Below are 20,877 nucleotides of genomic sequence, written 5' to 3' on the forward strand. Positions count from 1 at the left end.
GAAGCTTAGAGCATTTTAGACTCAGCTCTGATCCACAGCAGCACCCTGCTGCCCTGACCTGCTTGCATTGGCCTAGACACAGGATCAGGCCTTGCTCACTTGCAAGCATTACAGAGGCTTAGACCTCGCTCATTGATCTCAAGATGCAGCCAAGCTATCTGCAAGCCCTCTGAGAAGCAGAGCACTTTCATGCCTGCACCACACATATATGGGGAGCCGAGAGACCCCCTGCCTAAAGCCTGGAGCTATCCTGATTCATCTGTGGAGTTAAATCTCCCTGCAGCATGGCATAAATACTACTTGCCAGTTATCCTGTAACTCTGGAAAGACCCAGGGCCAGCAGACCCTCAGACAGTCTGCAAACCTGCAAACGCAGCTTGCCAGCTGCCCGACTGTGTCAGAAGCTACACGGACCAAATCCTTCTCCTGCACCTGGAATCCTGCCAGGTGACCATCCCTGGACACATGGCTTCCAGAAGCAGCAGCTCCGAGGCAGAGATCACCCCAGGAGAAAAGGTTAGAGAAAACTCAATTTACCCCAGAGACTGGGAAAGCTTTATCATCCCTTGCAAGCCGGGACAGACTCCAGCTCACCAAGACCCCAATACTGGGCACACGCTGAGACAGATGATTCCTGGGAGGGTGATTAATGATTAATACTCAAGAGCAACACATCCTAAGCAAGCTTTAATTCCTTTGTAATATAAGTTATCTCTATCTGAGGAGCACATATAGTTTCAGCCCTTGCTGGGGAAACACTAGAGTTGTTAAGAGGCATTAAGCCTAAGAAATCTTTGTCAATAATTGTTAATAATTTGATATTTCCACTTAATAGTCAATCCCTGTAAATATCCCAAGCTATTTTCATAAACTTGCAAACGAACCCTGGATTTCATAGTGGTTGGGGGTGGTATCAATTTGTAAATATTAATTTTAATAAATAATTTTATAAAAAATCAAAACCACCTCAAATTAATTTCTCACCTCCCCCTAACAGGGGAGGAATAGAGAAATCCCCTCCACGACATGTGTATAGGAGGTGCTAGCTGACATCTTGAGAAATATGAAAAAATAGAGCATATTAAGGGAGAGTTATCACAGCTTGAAAATAATACATTGTAGATACTGACACAAATGGAATGAAGATGTGTATTAATATCCTTCCTTCTTTCTTCTTTTTCATTTTCCTGCCTCTTTAATGTGACAATATCTCCCTCATTTTGTTTTGCTGTTTAAAACACAGGCTCTTCTAGCCTTTTCTTATAAAAGAGTATCTCTTTCTCTGCTTGAAAAACAGAAGTTACAGCTTGAATGCATTGTCTGTGGATGTATCTGACCTAATATTCCATAAGGAAGGCCTTGCCAGTGCCTTGTGCAATGGTTTGGGTACTCTTACCCCTTCTGGTGTAGAGCAGGTAGGATGCCAGTGGGTAAGCCTGAGCAGGCTGTGTCCAGCTTGAGTGGGTAACTTTACATACATCACTGTGCCATATGCCCCCTTTTGCATCATCCTCAAATAGCTGAAGAGCCTTTGTTGCTACTTTCTATGTCTGCAGGTGAGCATGGCATTCATAGATCTGCTGTATCTCTGGTGTCTAACACACATGCACTGACAGGGTCTACCCTGGGTAAATCCACTTGAGATGTGTAATTATCAGGGTTTTTTTAACAGGAATGTGCATATTTTTCCTATTTTCAGAATTTGCTCTGTGTCAATATTGGGTAGGTTTTTTGATCCTACAAGTGCACACTGAAACCTTCATATTTCAGAGCCATGGAACATCAGCCATGAATGTTGAGGAGCCAGTGAGAAAACCCAAGCTGTTGTGGTTCCATCCTGCCAACATTCTGTTGTGGAAATTGTTTTCTCAGCCTGCACTGATCGCTTGGGCTCATAGAGGCTTGCTTCTAGTTGGGATACTTCCTTTACAGGTCACAGTCCCCAAATTTCTGGCTACTATTCAACAATCACAGTCAGACTGACCTTGCTGAAGCTAGCCAGTGTAAATGCTCTCCATTAAGAGACATTTAAGAAGAATTATTGCTAATCTTACTGTTTTGTCTTTTATGGCTTTTCATCCTGTAAATTACTTGCATTTTTTTTTTTATTTTGGGCATGAACAAGATTGTAGTTCCTTGGTTTATACCTCAGTGTTTTGATTCAGCTGCATTTATTTGCAGATGTTCACCATTCAAAGCAAAGTCGTAATTAGGTAAGCTCTCTGGTACTGGCAAACTACTTTTTCACTCCTTTTCTGGAAGCAAAACTATACATTGCTAAAACTGTAATTGAAATAAACCACTCTCTGTTCTTTGCTGTAATTTTGAGCACAGGTGGGAATTTTCTATTAATAGAACTTATTTAGAATAAGAAGGAGAAGATGGCACAGGATTGTGCCAAGATGTTTCTAAAAGAGTTCTACAATTACTTTAGACAAGACTAGTAGTAACTAATTTTCTAAATGACAGGGCTTGTTTTGGTTTGTTTTCTTTTATCTGTTTGCCTTTTTGAAGCTATTTAAAAATGTAGTATTGTATTTTTGTGTTTTATTTCCAAAGGTGCCTCTCAAACTCTTCCCCCCCCTTCCCCCATCCTCACTACTGATCTACAGAAATGCTCTTAGATTTGCTGTTTTATTGTCAAGTATTCTGTTAATACAAATGACTTACTAGGCTACACAGCAAGCAAACACAGACCCTTAGAGACCCCCAAACAGTCACAGCTGCACTGGGGACAATTCTTTCACTCCAATATACAGAATCGTAGTTTGTATCAATCCACTTGCTGAGAAACCACTGAAATGTCCAGAGAATTTCAGTCAGTTTCTATAAATATGCCTTCTCTGGAATAATTTTGTCTTATATGAAGTAATATTCTTGTCCATTTGTTCCTATCCATCAGAAAATACCCTGAAGTATTTTTCAGCCTTTGCTATACTTTTAGTTGGTTTCACTGCAAATTTTATTCTTGTCTATGAATATATATGGGCAGTCTTAATATTGGTATTGTGGGGAAAAGAAAGAGGTTCACAAGCTGACTGGTGGAGAGATATTCTTTTTTATTTATGTTTAGTTGGGTTATTTTTTTCTTTCCCTTTTCTGTTCTCATTTGTTTTTTGTCATTGATCAGGATACGCAGTTCTGACTCCCTGCTCTGCCATACTCTGGGTCACTATTTTATATACAACTAATGTAAGAGATAAATGTCCTGGCTATTTTTATTTCTTTTCAGACCAAGTCTTAATCCACTGGAAAGGGGAAATAAGCTCTAGGCTTAGGAAGAAAGGATCATGGGTGTCAAGGGCTGAAAGCCGTGACAAAATGAACCACAGCATTTGAGAATGTCCTTGAGCAGTAAATCCTATGGGCTATTCCCCAGGTAGCCTTGTTTGCAGTACTGTTTCCCTACCTGAAGATGACATTGGTTTTGAGCTTATGACTTCTGAAGTGGAAGGGACTGACTTCTTAGAAAGAATATTACAAGGAAACTAGGTAGAACTGCCATCCCATTAGTCCCTCTGCTGTTGTGCACACTGACAGCCCAGCTGAGCAACAGATGGGTTGGGGGCGGAGGGAGGGGAGGGCAGTTGTAGACTCTGTGGAAGGACACATAGATCTTCATTGACTTCCTTCTACTCGCAAGGAAAACCTGGCCATGTGGTATTATGGATTTTGCTTTCTTCAGATGATGACATAGCTCAGAATAATTCCCTTTTGGAAAAATTTTCCAAGTGTTCACAATCAAAATAATTTCTTCTTGGAGTTAAATTTGTACTGGAGTATTTGTTCCTTCTTTTATGCTGTATTAATGTGATCATCATTCTTTTGTTTGGTCCCTTACTTCCCATTTTGGCATATAATGTCAGGACTTTTTGTCACATTCCAGTAAGCTCATTTCAGAGATCACCTCTGATTCTGCTCTTAACACTATATTCAAAGAGTTTGTGTGTATTCTTTTGGTCAGACTTGAATTGGTCAGGCAGTTGGACTAGATGAGCACTGCACATTCCTTCCAAATGAAACAGTCCCTCTCCCTTCTCCCCTCCAAGTTATAGTACTTGGGCTTTTTGCTACATCTTATTCACTGTATGTTGTCATATCATCTGAATGAACAAATAAGGTATCAATAGTTTTACTATTGAAAATAGTTCCTGCTTCTGAGTTATTCCCTGCATTGTGTGTAAAGCAGAGAGGTTATAAGAAATGTTAAAAAGCTGCTTTAATTTTCTATGTTTCAGGATCTTGAAAGTGCTGTAACAGGGAAACAGAGTTTGGAGATGGAGATCAGAAACCTCCAAGATAAACTGACTGCTAACCAGAAATCTTTGGATGCCTCAAAGCAGGAACTGCATAATCTGGAGAAATCTTTCACTGAGCTGGATGGAAACTTGAAGAGCAGCAGAGAAGAGGCCAGGACTGCTCAGAGATCTTCAGTAGCTTTTAAAGAGCAAATTGCTACCCTACTTAGTAGTAGATCTACGATGGTTAAACCTTCTGAGAAGGCCATTTTGGAGAGGATCCAAGAAATAAACTGCAAAGAGGAGAGTAAAGAAATAGTAAGTCAGCAACTACTGTGCTTGCCCAATGTGTACATTTATTCTCTTTGGGTATTTTCCATTTTCTTGCTCTCTTAGATTACTGTTTCCTTCTGCAGAGGTTCTTAAATTATAGAAACCTTTAATTTTATTGTCTATTGAGATAATGGGCAAAAAGTAGTGGTGTTTTATTAAGTAGGAATATGTCAGAGATTAAAATAATAGTGTTAACAAGAAAAGACATGGAATGATCTTTCAGTTGACACTGAAACCAAATTTCAATATATTACTTAGTGGACATCAAAAGTGTTTGTGTGGTCTCTGATTTAGTAGAACATGTGCATTGTTGCTACAGTGGCGACTTCAAGGGCTGATTTGTTTCTCAAAGCAAACATAATTGATGATTTGCTCTAGGCAGTTTCTTTCCCTCCAGTCCTCAAAACTTGCACCTAAAAAGAAAAAAGTATTTTCACACTTACTGTTAAACACTTTTTAAATCAGGAGAAAGGAGAAAGGCCTTGGGTCTGTGGCATTTTGGCTGGTAGCATTTACAAAGGAGTGTGCACATGTACAGGTAGTGAAGGGAGAGCTCAGGAGGACAGTGAGCCAGAATACATTCTGCCCAATGTCAGTATCCTGACACTGTACGGAAGTTTCTGACTTGCTTCCATGGGCATATTAATTTTGTCAGTGAGGACTATTATATCATTAAAACTTACTAAATCAAAAGCTGTTTTTTCCAAGCCACTGAAAAATATCTCTGTGCATTTTGATTAAATGCTGTGTTAAAAAAATACAAACAAGCTACATTATACCTTAGTTTGAGAATTAGTGTGCCAAATTTCAATGAAAACAAGGTCTGTGAAAAGAGGGATGTGGACATGCTGGAGTGTGTCCAGAGGAGTGCCACGAGGATGCTCAGAGGGCTGAAGCACTTCTCCTGTGAGCACAGACTGAAAGAGTTGGGGCTGTTCAGTCTGGCGAAGAGGAGGCTCCCAGGTGACTTTATTGTGGCCTTCCAGTATCTGAAGGGGGAGGGACTTTTTAGGTTGTCAGGGAGTGACAGCACTAGGGGGAATGGAGCAAAGCTGGAGGTGGGTAGGTTCAGACTGGAGGTGAGGAGGAAGTTCTTGAACATGAGAGTGGTGAGAGGCTGGAATGGGTTGCCCAGGGAGGTGGTTGAGGCCCCATGGCTGCAGGTGTTTAAGGCCAGGCTGGATGAGGCTGCGGGCAGCCTGCTCTAGGGTAGGGTGTCCCTGCCCACGACAAGGGGGTTGGAACTAGATGTTCCTTGTGGTCCTTCCCAAGCCTGACTGATTCTATTGTTCTGTCATTCTAAGTGTAATGGCATCTTTCTGAATGTATAGGCTCTTTACAGTTTTGCTGTGCTTCATGAAGTGTTATTTCCATAAGCAAAATGCTTTCAAATAGAAATCTAATGAGGATTTTAGGTGTTTGTACTGGTTTGTGTTTTGGCATATAGTGGACTGTTGAGAGGATTATTCTGAGAACAGCTGAGATAGAGAAATTTGACTGATAGCTTTGAGTCCTGGGAATGCTTTCAGATGGCCTGCTGGTTTTGTAGTATTCAGTTGTGGCTAAGTCTGTTTGCATCCTGTGTTGAGTAGATGTTAGTCTCTTTGTGGATATACCAGAGTATGTGCATAGTGGATACTACTTAGTTCTTTTTCCACCTGATTTTATTGCTTAGTATTAGCTTTACATTCTGGGTTCTCCTACAAACTGGTAGCATCTGGTCATCCTACAAACCGGTAGTATCGAGGAAGATTCACACTGTGTTTGTTTTCCAGCTGCTTGAGAGGAATGTAGCTAATTCTTCAAGTAACAGCATTCATTTGAAAAGTCCTATCTTTTTACAGAACTATTATAAAATATACAATAATCAACTCTCGCTTTCTCTAAATAGCCATGATTGTATTAAAGAAACAGGTGTTAAGAAAGCCAGGTATTTTTCCATAACAGTGCTAAAAGTTCATTTATTTGGGTGCTATACTCTAAACTTCCTCCCTTTCTTCCACACCCCCTTTGACTTTTACAGTCAAAACTAACACTTTCTCCCCTCCCCCCCTTTTTGTTTTAATGTTTTTCAGTAATATTGCAATCAAAAAATTAATACTGCTAAGACAGGTATCAATTCCAGTCTGCCACTGCCTAAGTCTATACTTTGGAACTAAGATGCTGGTCTTCCAGTTGCCAGCCTTTGTTGGTTTATTTTTACATAGAAGAGCTGTCAGGTATGTCTAGTGTAGCAATATGCCCTTGCTAGCAGGTACAGCAGTTGCCTGCTATACTTTTAACAATAGTCCCCCCAAATGCTAGTCCTTTCTAAAAGAAATCTGTAGCTCTGTTTCCTGAACTATAAATAATAACTTTAAATGTAAATATTGATTGGTGAATTTGGTCATTGTATTTGAATGATAATGGTCATGTTGTTGAAGTTTTGTGGATTATCATATTTGCTAAATATATTAAGTGATGTAACTTTGATGTTTTATGGCTGTGATTCATCTGGAAAAAAATATTCGCATGGCCCCAAAGTGAACTCTTTTATCAAAGCAGTGCTGGCATCTATTCTGAGAAAAGCTTCTGCATTAGCATTCATAGCCCCTCTGAATCTGTTTCTAATAGAACATAGAATTTGCCATAAAAAAAAAGTTGGTTTACAGTGAAGTGTTTCAAATCACTTCCTCAGGTTCCATTTGTAGGACATATGCATGTTGGTATGTGTGCGTCATGCACCGCTGGGTCAATTTCGGGATTGAGATATGATGTCACTGTTAGGATATGTGTGCTTTACTCCCAGTCAATCAAGAAAAAGCTTTATTGTATTCATGTAGAATTTCTTATAGACCTTTCAATAAACTGTCCAACCTTAGGTGGACAACCCATAAAAGTGAGTCATGAAACTTTGTGGCAGGATAACAGCCTGTAATGTTACTGGTGCTCACCTAGCTTGTTTCAAAACAGCCTCTTTGTGGCTGCAGCCCAGCAGCAATGCTAAGAGTTAGCCAGCAGCACAGTGCCTTGCAGCAGGAAATTAGAAATGTGCTAATGAATAACAGGAGGAGAATTGCCATTAGGTCTTTCCTGTCCCTGAGTCAAGATTGCTTCATTTCTGTCAGGACATTGCTGCAAGCAGTGTGCCTTTCCAGGATAGGTTAGCAGGATCGGGAAAGGCCAACACAAGAATCTGGGAGAAAGCAAACCCTCTCTGTCTGAGTGTTTTGCTGCCTTCTCTGAACTGTTTTGTTGTTTTGGTTTGGTTTAGTTTTTAAATTGTCACTGCAGCTGCTCTGGGAGTTGTGTGCGTAGGACTGTATGCACTGGATGAGCTGGCAGAATGTTCACCTTCACAGCCAAGCCCAGTCAGCGATGTCTGGCTGATTTCTCTACAGGCACCTGCCCAACAGCTAAGAAAAGGTTAAATTTTAAAAGGCCTGCAAGGAAATTGTGCACTGCAAGTGCTGTATTTTCTGTGAAACTGTTAGAGTCAGATTCTCTGTGAAATCTGAAGTGTTCTTGAACATTGTCTCCTAATCAGGGTGATTTTGGTATCTTCATTGGCAAAACTGTAATTTCATTTGGAAAAAAATCCGCATGTACTCTAACAATGCCCAGTGATAGGTATTCAACTGCAGGGCTAAGAGATTGCTTGGGATTTCTGTCTTATCATTTATAGTAAGTTGCTTGACTGATCTGATAGCCTTCTATAAAGGAAATGGATAGATGAAGGGCGAGCAGTGGATATTGTCTATCTTGCCTTCACCAAGGCTTTTGATACTGTCTCCCATAACATCTTTGTAGGCCAATTCCTGAAAAGTGGGTTAGATGATTGGATCATGAGGTGGATTGGTAACTGGCTCAATAACAGAGTTCACAGAGTTGTGATAAGTGATGGAGTCCACTTGGAAGCTTGTGGCCAGTGGTGTTCCCAAGAATCAGGACTGGGTCAAGTTTTGTTCAATATCCTCATCAGAGACCTGCATGAGAGGATTTGGTGTACCCTTGGCAAGGTCACTGATATGAAACTGGGTTGGGGGTGGTGGTGTGGCTGACACACTTGAAAGCTGTGCTGCCATTCAATGAGATCTGGACAGGCTGGAGAGCTGGGTGGAGGAGAACCTCACGAAGTTCATTCAGGACAAGTGCAGAGTCCTGCATCTGGGGAGCAGTAACACCAGGCACCAGTACAGACATCCTGCTGGAAAGCAGCTTCATGAAGAAAGACAGTACAGTCCTAGCGGACAGAGAGTAGACAGCAATGTGCCCTTGTGGTCAATAGGGCTAACAGCATCCTGTGCTGCTGCGTTAAGAAAAGTGTGGTCAGCAGGTCTCGGAACTGCTGTATTCTGAGTGGCACACACACTTTTGATAATTTAGTTTTAAAAAACGGCCTCTGAGGTAGCAGGAGATAGGAGGGTAGCCCCCATTAAATGCCTTGGTGCAACAGTGGGGTACCCCTCTGGGAAGGTAGCATGGCTGGCAGCCCAGCTGAAGTGCCTCTACCAATGCATGCAGCATGGGCAACAAACAGGAGAGGTTGAAAGCTATCCTGCTACAGGAAAGCTATGTCAGTGGCAATTAGAGAATATTGGTGTGTGGCTACTGATGGCTACTGATGGCTACAGGCTGTTGAGAAAAGACAGGAAAGGAAGAAGGGGTGGAGGTGTTGCCCTTTAGGTAAAGAAGTGGATAGAGTGTGAAGAGTTGTCTCTAAAGAATAGCCATGAGCAGGCTGAAAGTTTATGGGTTGGTACTAGGGATCAGGACAACAAAGGGAGCCCTGTGGTAGGAGTCTACTGACTGATCAAGCTCCACAAGAAACTGAGTAGGCCAGAAGAGCAGGACTGAAAATGCAGCCTTTGTAAATCGCCAGTCACGGGCGTGGATGAATAATAAAGGTGCAGCTCTGTTGTAGGAAAACCCTATGGTGTTTAAGCTGTTTGTTGCCTCTAAGCCAGGAATGAAGGTTACTCTGGCTTGCTGGTTTTGTGGTCTTACCTTCCATGGTATGATCACTCATCTTCTCAATTTATGGACCTCAAAGGCTGTAAAAGCCCCATGTGGCAGGGTTGCACCCAGAGTCATTCTGTAGCATGGTGAAAGGGCCTTGGAGTCTCCAGCAGCAGCATGTCTCTGTGAACACAAGTTACTGAATTGTATTTTTTCCTGCTGAATGATATACGATGCAGAAAAGCACTAAACATGTGTATGTGTTCTTGCAGCTTTATTGGTTAGTACAAGCAGCAGTAACTTCTCAGTGGTTTTTTTTAGGCAGGTTGGATGCAAACTGTTGTCTGTATTTAATTGCATCCTAAGTTGAAAACCTTTCTATGCCATTAAAATGAATGGGAGTTTTGTGCTCATATTGTTAATGTTATTAATAGTAGGCAAAGAGATGCTTAAAATTAAGAGCTGCTTGGAGATGTTTGAACACTGAGTTACAAATGCAACATAATTATGTAACCAGATAATTATCTGACAGTAAGAAGAGAGAAAAAGGGAAGCAAGCCAGCTTTTTGGATGGAAATAATTTTCAGTGTCTGGCAGGAGCATTATTTGATATATTCAAGCACTGAATATAGAAGTCGCTTACAACTTTTAGCCCTTGCATTATATGTAGGTGTTGGAAAGGTAACTGTGTAGAGATAGAAGTGTCTTCAGAACTGTTGGTCTGGTTTCATGTTGTAAGATTTAATGTTTTTAAGCCCTGGACTTTGACTAGATAACAAAAATTAATATATTTAGTTGTTGTTCATAAAAACCTTCTAGTGATACACCTGTTAACAGTTAGCAGGCAGACCTCTGAGTCTTAGTTATCTGTACGTACAGTCTCACGTGCTGCATGTATTTTCAGAGTCACCTGTTTTTTCCACTCAGTTCCTCAACAGGTGAGTGGCTATACTGCCTTATTTTCAAGACTGGTAGTTGACAGCCAGGCATTACTGCTTTACTAACATATTACAAAGTTTGTGTCTAGATTATTTTTTAATTTTTATAGGTCTTAGCCCCTTTTAGTCACTTGTCTCATTTTCAATATGGTTTCTGCTGTTCACTTTTGGTTGTCTCATGCTGTCACACCCCTGCAACCCCATATATTTTTGTTGGTTTGTGTGCTACCCAGATGGTGTCTCAGCTTGAAGCCCAAGTAGCCAAACTGGCTGAAGCTTTGGAAAATCAGACCAGACTGTACCAAGAAGCTTTGGAGAGGAGCAGAAAAGCCGAAAAATGCTCTGAGACTTTCCAGGACCAACTGAAACACTTGGAGGAAGAACTACTATCTGTAGATCTGATACAAGACGATCTGAAGCTTGAGAAACAAAAAGTAGTTGCATGCATTATTTTCCTCCTGTGCTAGGATCCTTTTCCGTCTTTGACACAGGTGTATCCCATCTGTTGCCCGCAGGTCTGGTGTGCTGTCAATCAGTCCATGCACCACCCAATACAACTAAGAAAGACAAAGTTGTAGCATGTTACCAGACCAAGATGAGTGTTTAGAAAATTGAATCTGCAAAGAATCAACAGCCTGGTGCTGTCTGGTTTGCATTAATCTGTGATCCAGCAACTTCTATGAATGAAGCATACACCACATTGAGGGAGAGGAAACCCACAGAAAATGGAGCTATTTCTTCCCTTCTGCTTCCTTTGTGAACAATGTGTGCCCCTAGTGTTTTAGATTTCTCTCTCCATTTTGCTGCAGTTACAAGATTTTTGTTGTGTTTGGGTTTTTTCCTGTTAATGAACAATTTAAACATTTTCTTCTGCTACTGCTGTGTTTAGTTTTTGATCCCAAAGCACTATGAAACAAAAAGACACAAATACCTATTACTCTACTTACTTCAGAGGAACTAAACCTGGTCTGGTCTTGCTAACAAATAAGCACTGTAGGTCCAGAGATTTATGAACAAAATCAATACTGACTAAAAAGGACAAATGGAGCATTTGCAATTGCCAGGAATGTTTACTCTAAACATATCCTTCCACTGCATTATTTCTTGTGGACTTGGCTACATATTGCTTCTTGCTGGTGTAGGAGTAATTGCTTTTAAATTGTATTTTAGGACTTTTTAATTACATTTTATTATTATTTTACACTTTCCCCCCCTTACCTTTTCTTAGTTTCTGAAATTTCTGGAGCAGCTTAATGTGAAGATGCATTTGGATAGCTTAGCAGCAGAAGTTGGATTGGATATGAATGTGGACATGATTCTAGCCCGGATAGAGCAGTTAGTGAAACTGGAAGGTGATGCTGTGATTGAAAACAAGACTATGGCATATAGCCTAAGAAGGAAGGTAGGCAAAAAAGACTTTCTATTACTGTTTGTTTCAAAAGTAAACATTGTTATGATTACATTTCTATAGTAGCTTGCTAGAAGCAGCAGATTGGCACTTCATATCTATCTATATTTGAAATTCTTTGTATATATATATATAAGGAATTAAAAACCCTACCACCCTAAGTGTTTGTAAACTGTGCAAACAGACTGCATATATAAAAACCTAAACTCACCAGTCAGTTAAAGATATGATAACTGTTTTTCACAGCTTGAATGAACTTATGCATGTTTATATGTGCATATATGTTTACTTTCAAACATACATCTATATCTGTAAAGAACTACTGTTGATATTTGAAGTTGAGTCTTTATGGGTGAGAATTAAGGGGAAGGCCAACAAGGCTGATATCCTGGTTGGAGTCTGTTACAGACCACCCAACCAGGAAGAAGAGGTTGATTTATTACTCTTTAAACAGCTGGAGGCTGCCTCAAGATCACCTGCCCTTGTTCTGGTGGGCGACTTTAACCTAGCAGACATCTGCTGGGACTTAAACACTGCAGAGAAGAGGCAGTCTAGAAGGTTTCTGGAATGTGTGGAAGACAACTTCTTATCCCAGCTGTTACGTGAGCCTACCAGGGGGGCAGCCCTGCTTGACCTGCTGCTCACAAATAGAGAGGGGCTGGTAGGGGATGTGGTGGTTGGAGGCTGCCTGGGGTCCAGTGACCATGAAATTATAGAGTGTTCAATACATGGAGAAACCAGGAGGGCATCAACAGAACCTCCACACTGGACTGCCAAAGGGCAGACTTCAGCCTATTTAAGGAACTAATTCAGAAAGTTCCTTGGGAAAAAGCCCTTGGAAACAGAGGGGTCCAGGCAGGTTGGACCTGCTTCAAGAGAGAACTCCTGCAGGCCAGGAGCAGCTGTGCCATTGAGCCGGCAGACGAGCCGAGGAGGGAGGCAGCCAGGCTGGATGGGCAGGGAGCTGCTGAAGGAATTAAAGATTAAAAAGAGAGTGTATCACCTTTGGAAAAGAGGGGAGGTGTCCCAGGAAAAGTTCAAGGAAGTTGCTAGGTCTTGTAGAGGAAAAATGAGAGAGGCAAAAGCCCACTTGGAGCTCAGGCTGGCCACTGCTGTCAAGGAAAATAAAAAGTGTTTCTTTAAATATCTGAATGGCAGAGAAGGGCCAAGGACAACCTCCAGTTCTTGTTAGATAGAGAGGGGAACATAGTGACAAAGGATGAGGAAAAGGCAGAGGTGCTTAACACCTTCTTTGCCTCAATCTTCACTAGTGGGACAGGTTGTCTCCAGGACAGCTGGACTCCTGAAGTGGTGGATGGAGTCAGGGACCAGTACAGTCCCCCTCTAATCCATGAGGAAGCAGTAAGGGACCTGCTGAGCCACTTGGATCCTCACAAGTCCATGGGACCGGATGGGATCCATCCTAGGGTGCTGAGAGAGCTGGCAGCTGAGCTGGCCAAGCCACTCTCCATCATTTATCAGCAGTCCTGGCTCACTGGAGAGGTCCCTGAAGACTGGAAGCTGGCCAATGTGATCCCATCCACAGGAAGGGTCATAAGGAGGAGCCAGAAAACTACAGACCTGTGAGCCTGACCTCAGTGCCAGGCAAGGTCATGGAACAGGTCATCTTGGGTGCCATCACACAGCACCTACAGGATGGCCAAGGGATCAGGCCCAGCCAGCATGGGTTTAGGAAGGGCAGGTCCTGTCTCACCAACCTGATCTCCTTTTATGATCAGGTTCCTGCCTGGTGAATGTGGGGCAGGCTGTGGATGGAGTCTGCTTGGACTGCAGCAAAGCCTTTGACACTGTCTGCCACAGGAAGCTCCTGCCCAAGCTGGCAGCTCATGGTTTGGACAGATTCACTCTGATATGGGTCAAGAACTGCTGGATGGCAGAGCCCAGAGAGTGGTGGTGAATGGTGCCACATCCAGTTGGCAGCTGTCACTGGTGGTGTTCCCCAAGGATCAGTGCTGGGCCCAGTCCTGTTCAGTATCTTTATTGATGACCTGGACGAGGGGATTGAGTCCAGCATCAGTAAGTTTGCAGATGACACCAAGCTAGGAGCAGGTGTTGATCTGTTGGAAGGTAGGAGAGCCCTGCAGAGGGACCTGGCCAGGCTGGATGGGTGGGCAGAGGCCAATGGGATGAGATTTAACAAGGCCAAGTGCAGGATTCTGCACTTTGGCCACAACAACCCCAAGCAGCACTACAGGCTGGGGACTGAGTGGCTGAGAGCAGCCAGGCAGAAAGGGACCTGGGGGTACTGATAGATAGTAAGCTGAAGATGAGCCAGCAGTGTGCCCAGGTGGCCAAGAGAGCCAATGGCATCCTGGGCTGCATCAGGAACAGTGTGGCCAGTAGGACAAGGGAGGTTATTCTTCCCCTGTACTCAGCACTGGTCAGGCCACACCTTGAGTGCTGTGTCCAGTTCTGTGCCCCTCAATTCAAGAAAGATGTTGAGGTACTGGAACATGTCCAGAGAAGGGCAACAAAGCTGGTGAGGGGCCTGGAGCACAAACCCTGTGAGGAGAGGCTGAGGGAGCTGGGGGTGTGCAGCCTGGAGAAGAGGAGGCTCAGGGGTGATCTTATTACTGTCTACAACTACCTGTAGCCAGGTGGGGTTGGTCTCTTCTCCCAGGCAACCAGCAACAGAACAAGGGGACACAGTCTCAAGTTGTGCCAGGGCAGGTCTAGGCTGGATGTCAGGAGGAAGTTCTTCCTAGAGAGAGAGTGATTGGCATTGGATTGGGCTGCCCAGGGAGGTGGTGGAGTCACTGTCCCTGGAGGTGTTCAAGAAAAGACTGGATGAGGCACTTAGTGCCATGGTCTAGTTGATTGGATGGGGCTGGGTGCTAGGTTGGACTGGATGATGTTGGAGGTCTCTTCCAACCTGGTTGATTCTATGATTCTATGATTCGCTAGAAAGAGAGACATCATGGACAATGATGCACACTAGTAGGATGTTGATTGTATGTCACCAAGAATTTCCAGCAAGAACTTGTGCTTTAGGAACAAACCTGTTCCAGTTTGGCCAGATACCCTTCTGTCATCCTATTACGGCAGAGTGAAATGCTCTGGATTTAGGCTTCTCAGAATGGTTTGCATCTTAGAATTAGGTCTGTTTAAGGTTTAAAACAGCACTATATTATTTTCTGGAGGCATAAAATCTCCTCTAGCAGGGAGTATAGCTTCTATGTCAATACTCCCCCGTTGTAAAGCCTGGCATCTTAGCTCCTGTAATCTAAAAATATGTAGCCCCCTGAGCACCAAAATTACACAACAAACTGGTGGGCATTTTATTGGCCAGTGGATGAAAGCTTTCTTATTTCTGAATGAAAATTCTCCTTGTACTGAATGTAATCCTCTTTAATTAACTGATTAAAGATGGAAACAACCATCACTGAAAACAGTCATAGTGAATCTCTTACCTCTTGCATTTGACTAGTGTCTTAGATAATCTCAGATGTTATGAATGATGCACAGGTCTTTATGTTCAAATGTGGGGCAGTCTACATATAAAATCATTCCAAAAGGTAAGCACACAACTTCAGGATGGAGAAACACAAAGAATTGGTAATAAGAGGTATCAAATTAGTGTATATGTATGGTGCTTTGCAGCATTTCTAAGAGAGGAATAGGAGTTCTGATAGACTATGCAATTCAGGGATTAAATTTGCAAAACAATCTATGCATTACCATTGCCTTGCACAAGTCGTTTTTTCAACTATCTTTGTGCTTGGAAAACTAGCTGAAGGCTCAGAAAGAAAAGCTGGAGAGCAAAGAGCTGCACATGAACCTTCTGCGGCAGAAAATAATCCAGCTGGAAGAAGAGAAGCAAGTAAGGACAGCCATAGCTGTGGAGAGGGATGAGGCTAATCTTGCTGTCAGAAAGTTACATAAAACGATAGAGAGGATACAGAAGCAGCTTGATCTGGCAAGGGAGACAAATACTGATCTCAAAGCCAAATTGTCTGAAACCAATGAACTTAAGGTGAGTTAAAAGGTTGCATTTTTGCTCCTATCAGTTTTTCTATTCCAGCTGGTGTTCATTTACAATAAATGTGTTCATGGAGAACTGCCCAAATCCATCAGTTGGGGAAAGCAAATATAATACTGCAATGGTTTAGTTATTCTGCAATTTGTCTTGAAATACTAAGTAGCATCTGTAAACCACAATGTAAATATTGAGGCTAATGTAAGAAAAATGCTACATGTGAGTCCCTTTTTTTCCTGGTGATATATGGCTGTGGTCTTACATTTTACCATACATTCTCAGAGAAGATCTACTCTGACAGGTGTGTGGGGGAAAAAAAAGCTTTTTTTCCCTCATATTAAATTAGCAGGATATGTTTTCATTGTTCCTATGGTTTATTACATTGTAGCAGTGATAAATTACCTGCACTGACTCAGGTGAATACAAGTAGTTTGCAGTCATTGATCGTTTTCCACCTGTGAAAGAAATGAAGATTGATTTTATCCAAGTTTGTGTTTTGCGGCTGATGGAGTGCAACAGCTAAGTAGGTGCATGTTCCAACTGAACAATTCTGACCAGCAAAACATTTGACAACACTTTTTCATACAGTTTTTTTCCAGGAGGTAGTGGAGAGTGAACCCCCACTGTGGATTTTTGTCTGTCACAAAACCTGCAGAGAACTAACCGTTTTTCAAACAAAACTATTTTTTTGTTAATTCATTTGAAATTGGACAGTCTTTAACGTCTCAGTTCACCTGTATATGTGATTTCATCCAGAACCTTTAAGAAACCACATTGAAGTTCCTGATATCTTTGTTACTTCTTTCTGTCAGATGAGAAGCATGACAAGTTTACCGCTGCTTCACTAGCTACTCTGTGTTATTTCAGATCAAAACCTTGGAGCAGAGCAGGACAATAGAAGAACTCAGTAAGTCTCAAGGCAGACTGGAAAGAATGAAAGAAAAGGCTGAGAAACAGCTTACCTCTGTCAAATCAGAACTTCTTTTAAAGGAGCACAAAGCTATCAAAGATAAAGAAAAAAACCAGAATATGTTAGAAGCAGTTACCAGTGAGGTGAAGGTGCTTAAAACAACTCTTGCAGAATCAGTGAAAAGAGAGAGACAGGTAGGTGTATAGGGATTTAGAAAATATTTCTAAGCTAGCACTGAAAATATGAGAATTTAATATAGGTGAAGCAGCTGTCCTGAAAACTGCTGTGAATGTCATTGTTCAGGCTTCATGCACCTGCTCACAAAATTGCCCTGTCCACCCCTCCACCTTAGTGGAATGAGAGGGAGAATTGGATTGAGATAGTCTGATAGAACAATACAAAAGAGATACTGTGACACTCTTGGCCTTGGTTCCCAACATGGAAGAAGAAAAGTTTTCATGTCACAGTCACATGTTCAAAGCCCCTCTTTCACCTCTGTCATCTCTTCCCTTCTATAGCAGGCATGACATCAGCATGGTATCGAATACCCACTGGCTGGTCCAGCTTGGCTGTCTTTGCTGTATCTCCTCCCAGCTTCTTGTGAAGGAAACAAACCAAAAATGTTGCCCCATCCCAGCCTATCTGCTCTTTCTCTGAACTACAACTTTGTCTGCACTGTACTTTATAAGCCACAACACAATACTCAGGAAAATCTGAGTTTTGTCTAAGTATTAATTTATTAAACTGGAAAGAAATCTTCTATTTAAAATTCACATAAATGGATGACTTAAGCTCTGAGTGCTTTCCAGCTTAGGTTATTTCCTGATGAAAGTTATTAACACATTTACTGTGCCTTCAGTATAGCTATTACTTGATTTTCCCACCAGAAATACAGTGAAATGATTGTGTATATGTTTAAATTTTCATCTATTCCCTCTGGCAAAAGCCTGCCAGTCTAATAACCTGCATCAGTGTGCCGATTGTATTTTGATGGGCTGTGGTTGTAGCACAATTTGGTTTACTCACACTTGCTGCAATGAAGTTGAACATCTTGCAGTAGCCGAGATATGAGAGCAAGATATCTGGGTCAAGTCTAGACCCTCATGTCCTTCCAGTGAACCCATTGGCTTTGTTGTCCAGATGTCTTGTGGAGGGTAAATTCATCCAAAGACTGATTTTTTTTCAGAGGGCTGCCCTGATCTTTTAACATAAAGTCTATATGGAAATGAGGCCTAGCTCTGTTGGCTGCACATTGTATCTGTGATCCAGATGTTTATCCTCAGCTTCTGCTAAATTGTACTTGCCTAGCACACTGCCAGAGCCCCTCATCAGTGACCTCCTGACTTGACAGTGAAGAGAGTAAATGGGAACTTGAGGGTTTTGGGTGGTACATTGTTCCAACTTTTCATCCAAGACATTGCACTGCCTTGGTAGGACAGATAGCTAGGACTGAAGTCTCAAATTTCTCTGCCCTATCCTGTCTTGGTTCTCATGTTTGTTTTTCTGAACCATTGGCAGCCTGTTAGAATTTGCAGTGGGATGAAACAAACTGGACTGGCAAAATTTTGGAAGACTTTGTTTTCAGGAGTTTTGCAGCTTGCTTCACAGATGTTACAACTGCCTCAGAGTTTTGCACGGTATTTTGGGGATTGGACACATTTTGGGAGTGCTTTTATCTCCTCACCATTAGCTATCAGCATGATTGGTGGAGTGAGTGTGATGGAATACCAGAGGATGGATCCAGCTTCTCAATAGTTTTCTGTGGCTTTTTGAGTCTCTGCCATGCTTGGGAATGGGAGTCTTGGTGTTCATATAGATAGCAAGACAAGTGTATTTTCCTCTCTTGTGTGCTGATAGTAAGAGGTATCGCGACATTGGTCATTTGGGCTGCACCACGAATTGAAATTTGACATATGGTGAGTTGAGAAGAGTAAATCAGCATTCATGTTCATATGATAGTAAGTTTTTTACTTTAGTTGCTGATGGTGTCACTAGTGATTGCAGTTGCCTGTGCATGTCAATCCATTCAGAACTGCAGAGGAAGCCGCTATCTTTAGTTAGTTAGTCAGCTACTCTTTTCAGCAGCTATGCACAGAAGAAAAGTGAGTGTTTCCCAGGTTGCATCTTGAATTTGGCTGTATCCTTATTTCAAGTCAAAGTAAGACTGAAGAATATGCCAAATCTCAAGCTTTCATCTAAGTTCCTCTTTTCTGCTGTGGTTTCTGCAAGAGCAGGGTAGAGAGAAGTGGTATCAGGCAGTGTTAGGAACTTGAAGTCAGGACCAGCACCTTAATCTGTGGTAGCATGTGCCCACCAGAATTTCCAGATGTCTGCAGTTTGCAGTCATCTAGGTCAAGATATGCCTGTGTAAAGATCACCTGTAACTGTTATTAATAATCAAGGTCCTTAACACCTCAACTGTTTGTAGGGTTTTTTTCCATTTGAGGTGTGCCCCAGAAGGTTGTTTCTATATTCTTCAGATCTGTACTGAGCAACAGGAGAAATTCCTGTATTTTGCACTGTGAATACACATGCTCAGGTCTGTATGTATGCATATATGTATTCAGCCTTCTAGGTATCTCTTTTGCTTGGTGTTTAATTAGTAATTACCTTCTCTTTGCTCTTGCAGCTGGCAGATTTCCGAGAGGTGGTCTCGCGGATGCTGGGCCTTGACATTGCCAGCCTCGCTCTTCCTGACTATGAAATCATTACATGTCTTGAAGGGTTGATTCACTGTCATCAGCACCACCACTTCCCCTGTATCTGCCTGAGAGATGTGGCAGGGGCATCAGAGGAACACTCACAAAGAAAGATAGAGCTTCTTCACTGAAACGTGTCTTGTACAGAGATAGACTAAGTAAAATTTCCTCTTATGCTTCCCTACCTGCTAGACATGCACAGAAAACAGATACTTATTTAGTGCCCTGCTCTTATAGATACTTAGGCTGACTTCTACTTTTTCAGTAGGGAAACTGATCCACATGAGTAGAGTGAAGTCAGCAGGCTAATGATTGCAAACAGAAAATCCCTGGGCAGCATGCTAATGCAGTTGTGGAAGTTGAAAGTGACAGGCAAGATGTGAACGTGTGCAGCCCTTCAGTTTCACTGCAGAAGCATTGGAGGCGTGGACCAACAGAGATGAGGGCAGAGTTTTAGGAAGAACTTCCTAATGACTCTGCTTCACTTGCATTCCTTCTGCTTTACCTCTGGGTGAGAGGTGCAATAAAGTGGTGGTTGTGCTGCTGCTGTTCCTGTAGCTTCAGGAAAATTAGCTGTAAGCTGGGGGACTACCACAATTTTGGAAGAAGAGATTTTTTTCTTTCCTTCTGCTTTTCCCTTAGTGTGCTGTTGTGCCAAAACAAAAGTTATATTTTTTCAGCAAAGGCTTTTCACAGGGTCCAGTCATGTGCCTGATCATGATACACTTGGTAATGTTGCCCCTTTCCTGTGATCCATGATGCCTGCAAAATTTTTCTCCTAGCTGCTGTATTCCTGCAGAAATTAATCCGTAGGGCAAATAAGTGGCATTTCTTCTGAGGTGATAAAACCTTATTTTAAAGTGATTATATTGAATTACTGGTCTTTCTTTTCATAACACCAACGATGAGGTGTCCTTAATTGCTTCTTAATCATAAAAGCTACTTGTCTACCACCCTCTTTGAGTGTTGTGAAACTTCGTGGCCTTTTAAAAACAAATCTGAACAATAAATGCTTTAATAGTGCACTTAAACAGGATCCTGTGTTTTCATTTGCTTCTTTCCCTTACATGGTTCATAGGGATGTGTAGAGCAGTAATGACTACTTAACTGTTTATGCCTAAGTACTCGTGGACTCTCTACCATAGCTCAGCAACTGATAAGCTACTCACTAAAGCTGAGCATGCTGTTTTAAGAAAAATTGTCCTTGTTCAAGTAAGTGTGGTGATTTTGGTATCTGACTAGGTAGGCAAAGCATTATAGACTGCTGGTACTTCACTTGCTTCTGAAGAACCATTTCTCAGTGACTTGATAGTGAAAACTCCCAAACTACCCCAAGTCAGTTATTCGAGGTGATATGGTAAATCAGACATCCTTATGCTCCTATGGCTAGAAGGCTTAAAATCAATGTCCCTTCTG

General features: G+C 42.0%; 1 protein-coding gene across 1 annotated transcript in view; it reads left to right on the forward strand.

The window, feature by feature from the left end:
• Positions 1 to 20,486, forward strand: part of LOC135189256 (damage-control phosphatase ARMT1-like) — a 61,976-nt gene extending 41,490 nt beyond the window's left edge. The window contains exons 10-15 of the mRNA XM_064169409.1: positions 4,239 to 4,556; positions 10,681 to 10,881; positions 11,676 to 11,849; positions 15,607 to 15,849; positions 16,720 to 16,956; positions 19,392 to 20,486. Of these exons, the coding sequence (XP_064025479.1) occupies positions 4,239 to 4,556; positions 10,681 to 10,881; positions 11,676 to 11,849; positions 15,607 to 15,849; positions 16,720 to 16,956; positions 19,392 to 19,592 (1,374 nt within the window). The 3' untranslated portion in view covers positions 19,593 to 20,486. The remainder of the gene's footprint in view (positions 1 to 4,238; positions 4,557 to 10,680; positions 10,882 to 11,675; positions 11,850 to 15,606; positions 15,850 to 16,719; positions 16,957 to 19,391) is intronic.
• Positions 20,487 to 20,877: the final 391 nt, after the last annotated feature.

This window comes from Pogoniulus pusillus, chromosome 31, assembly GCF_015220805.1.
Source record: "Pogoniulus pusillus isolate bPogPus1 chromosome 31, bPogPus1.pri, whole genome shotgun sequence".
NCBI lineage: Eukaryota > Metazoa > Chordata > Aves > Piciformes > Lybiidae > Pogoniulus > Pogoniulus pusillus.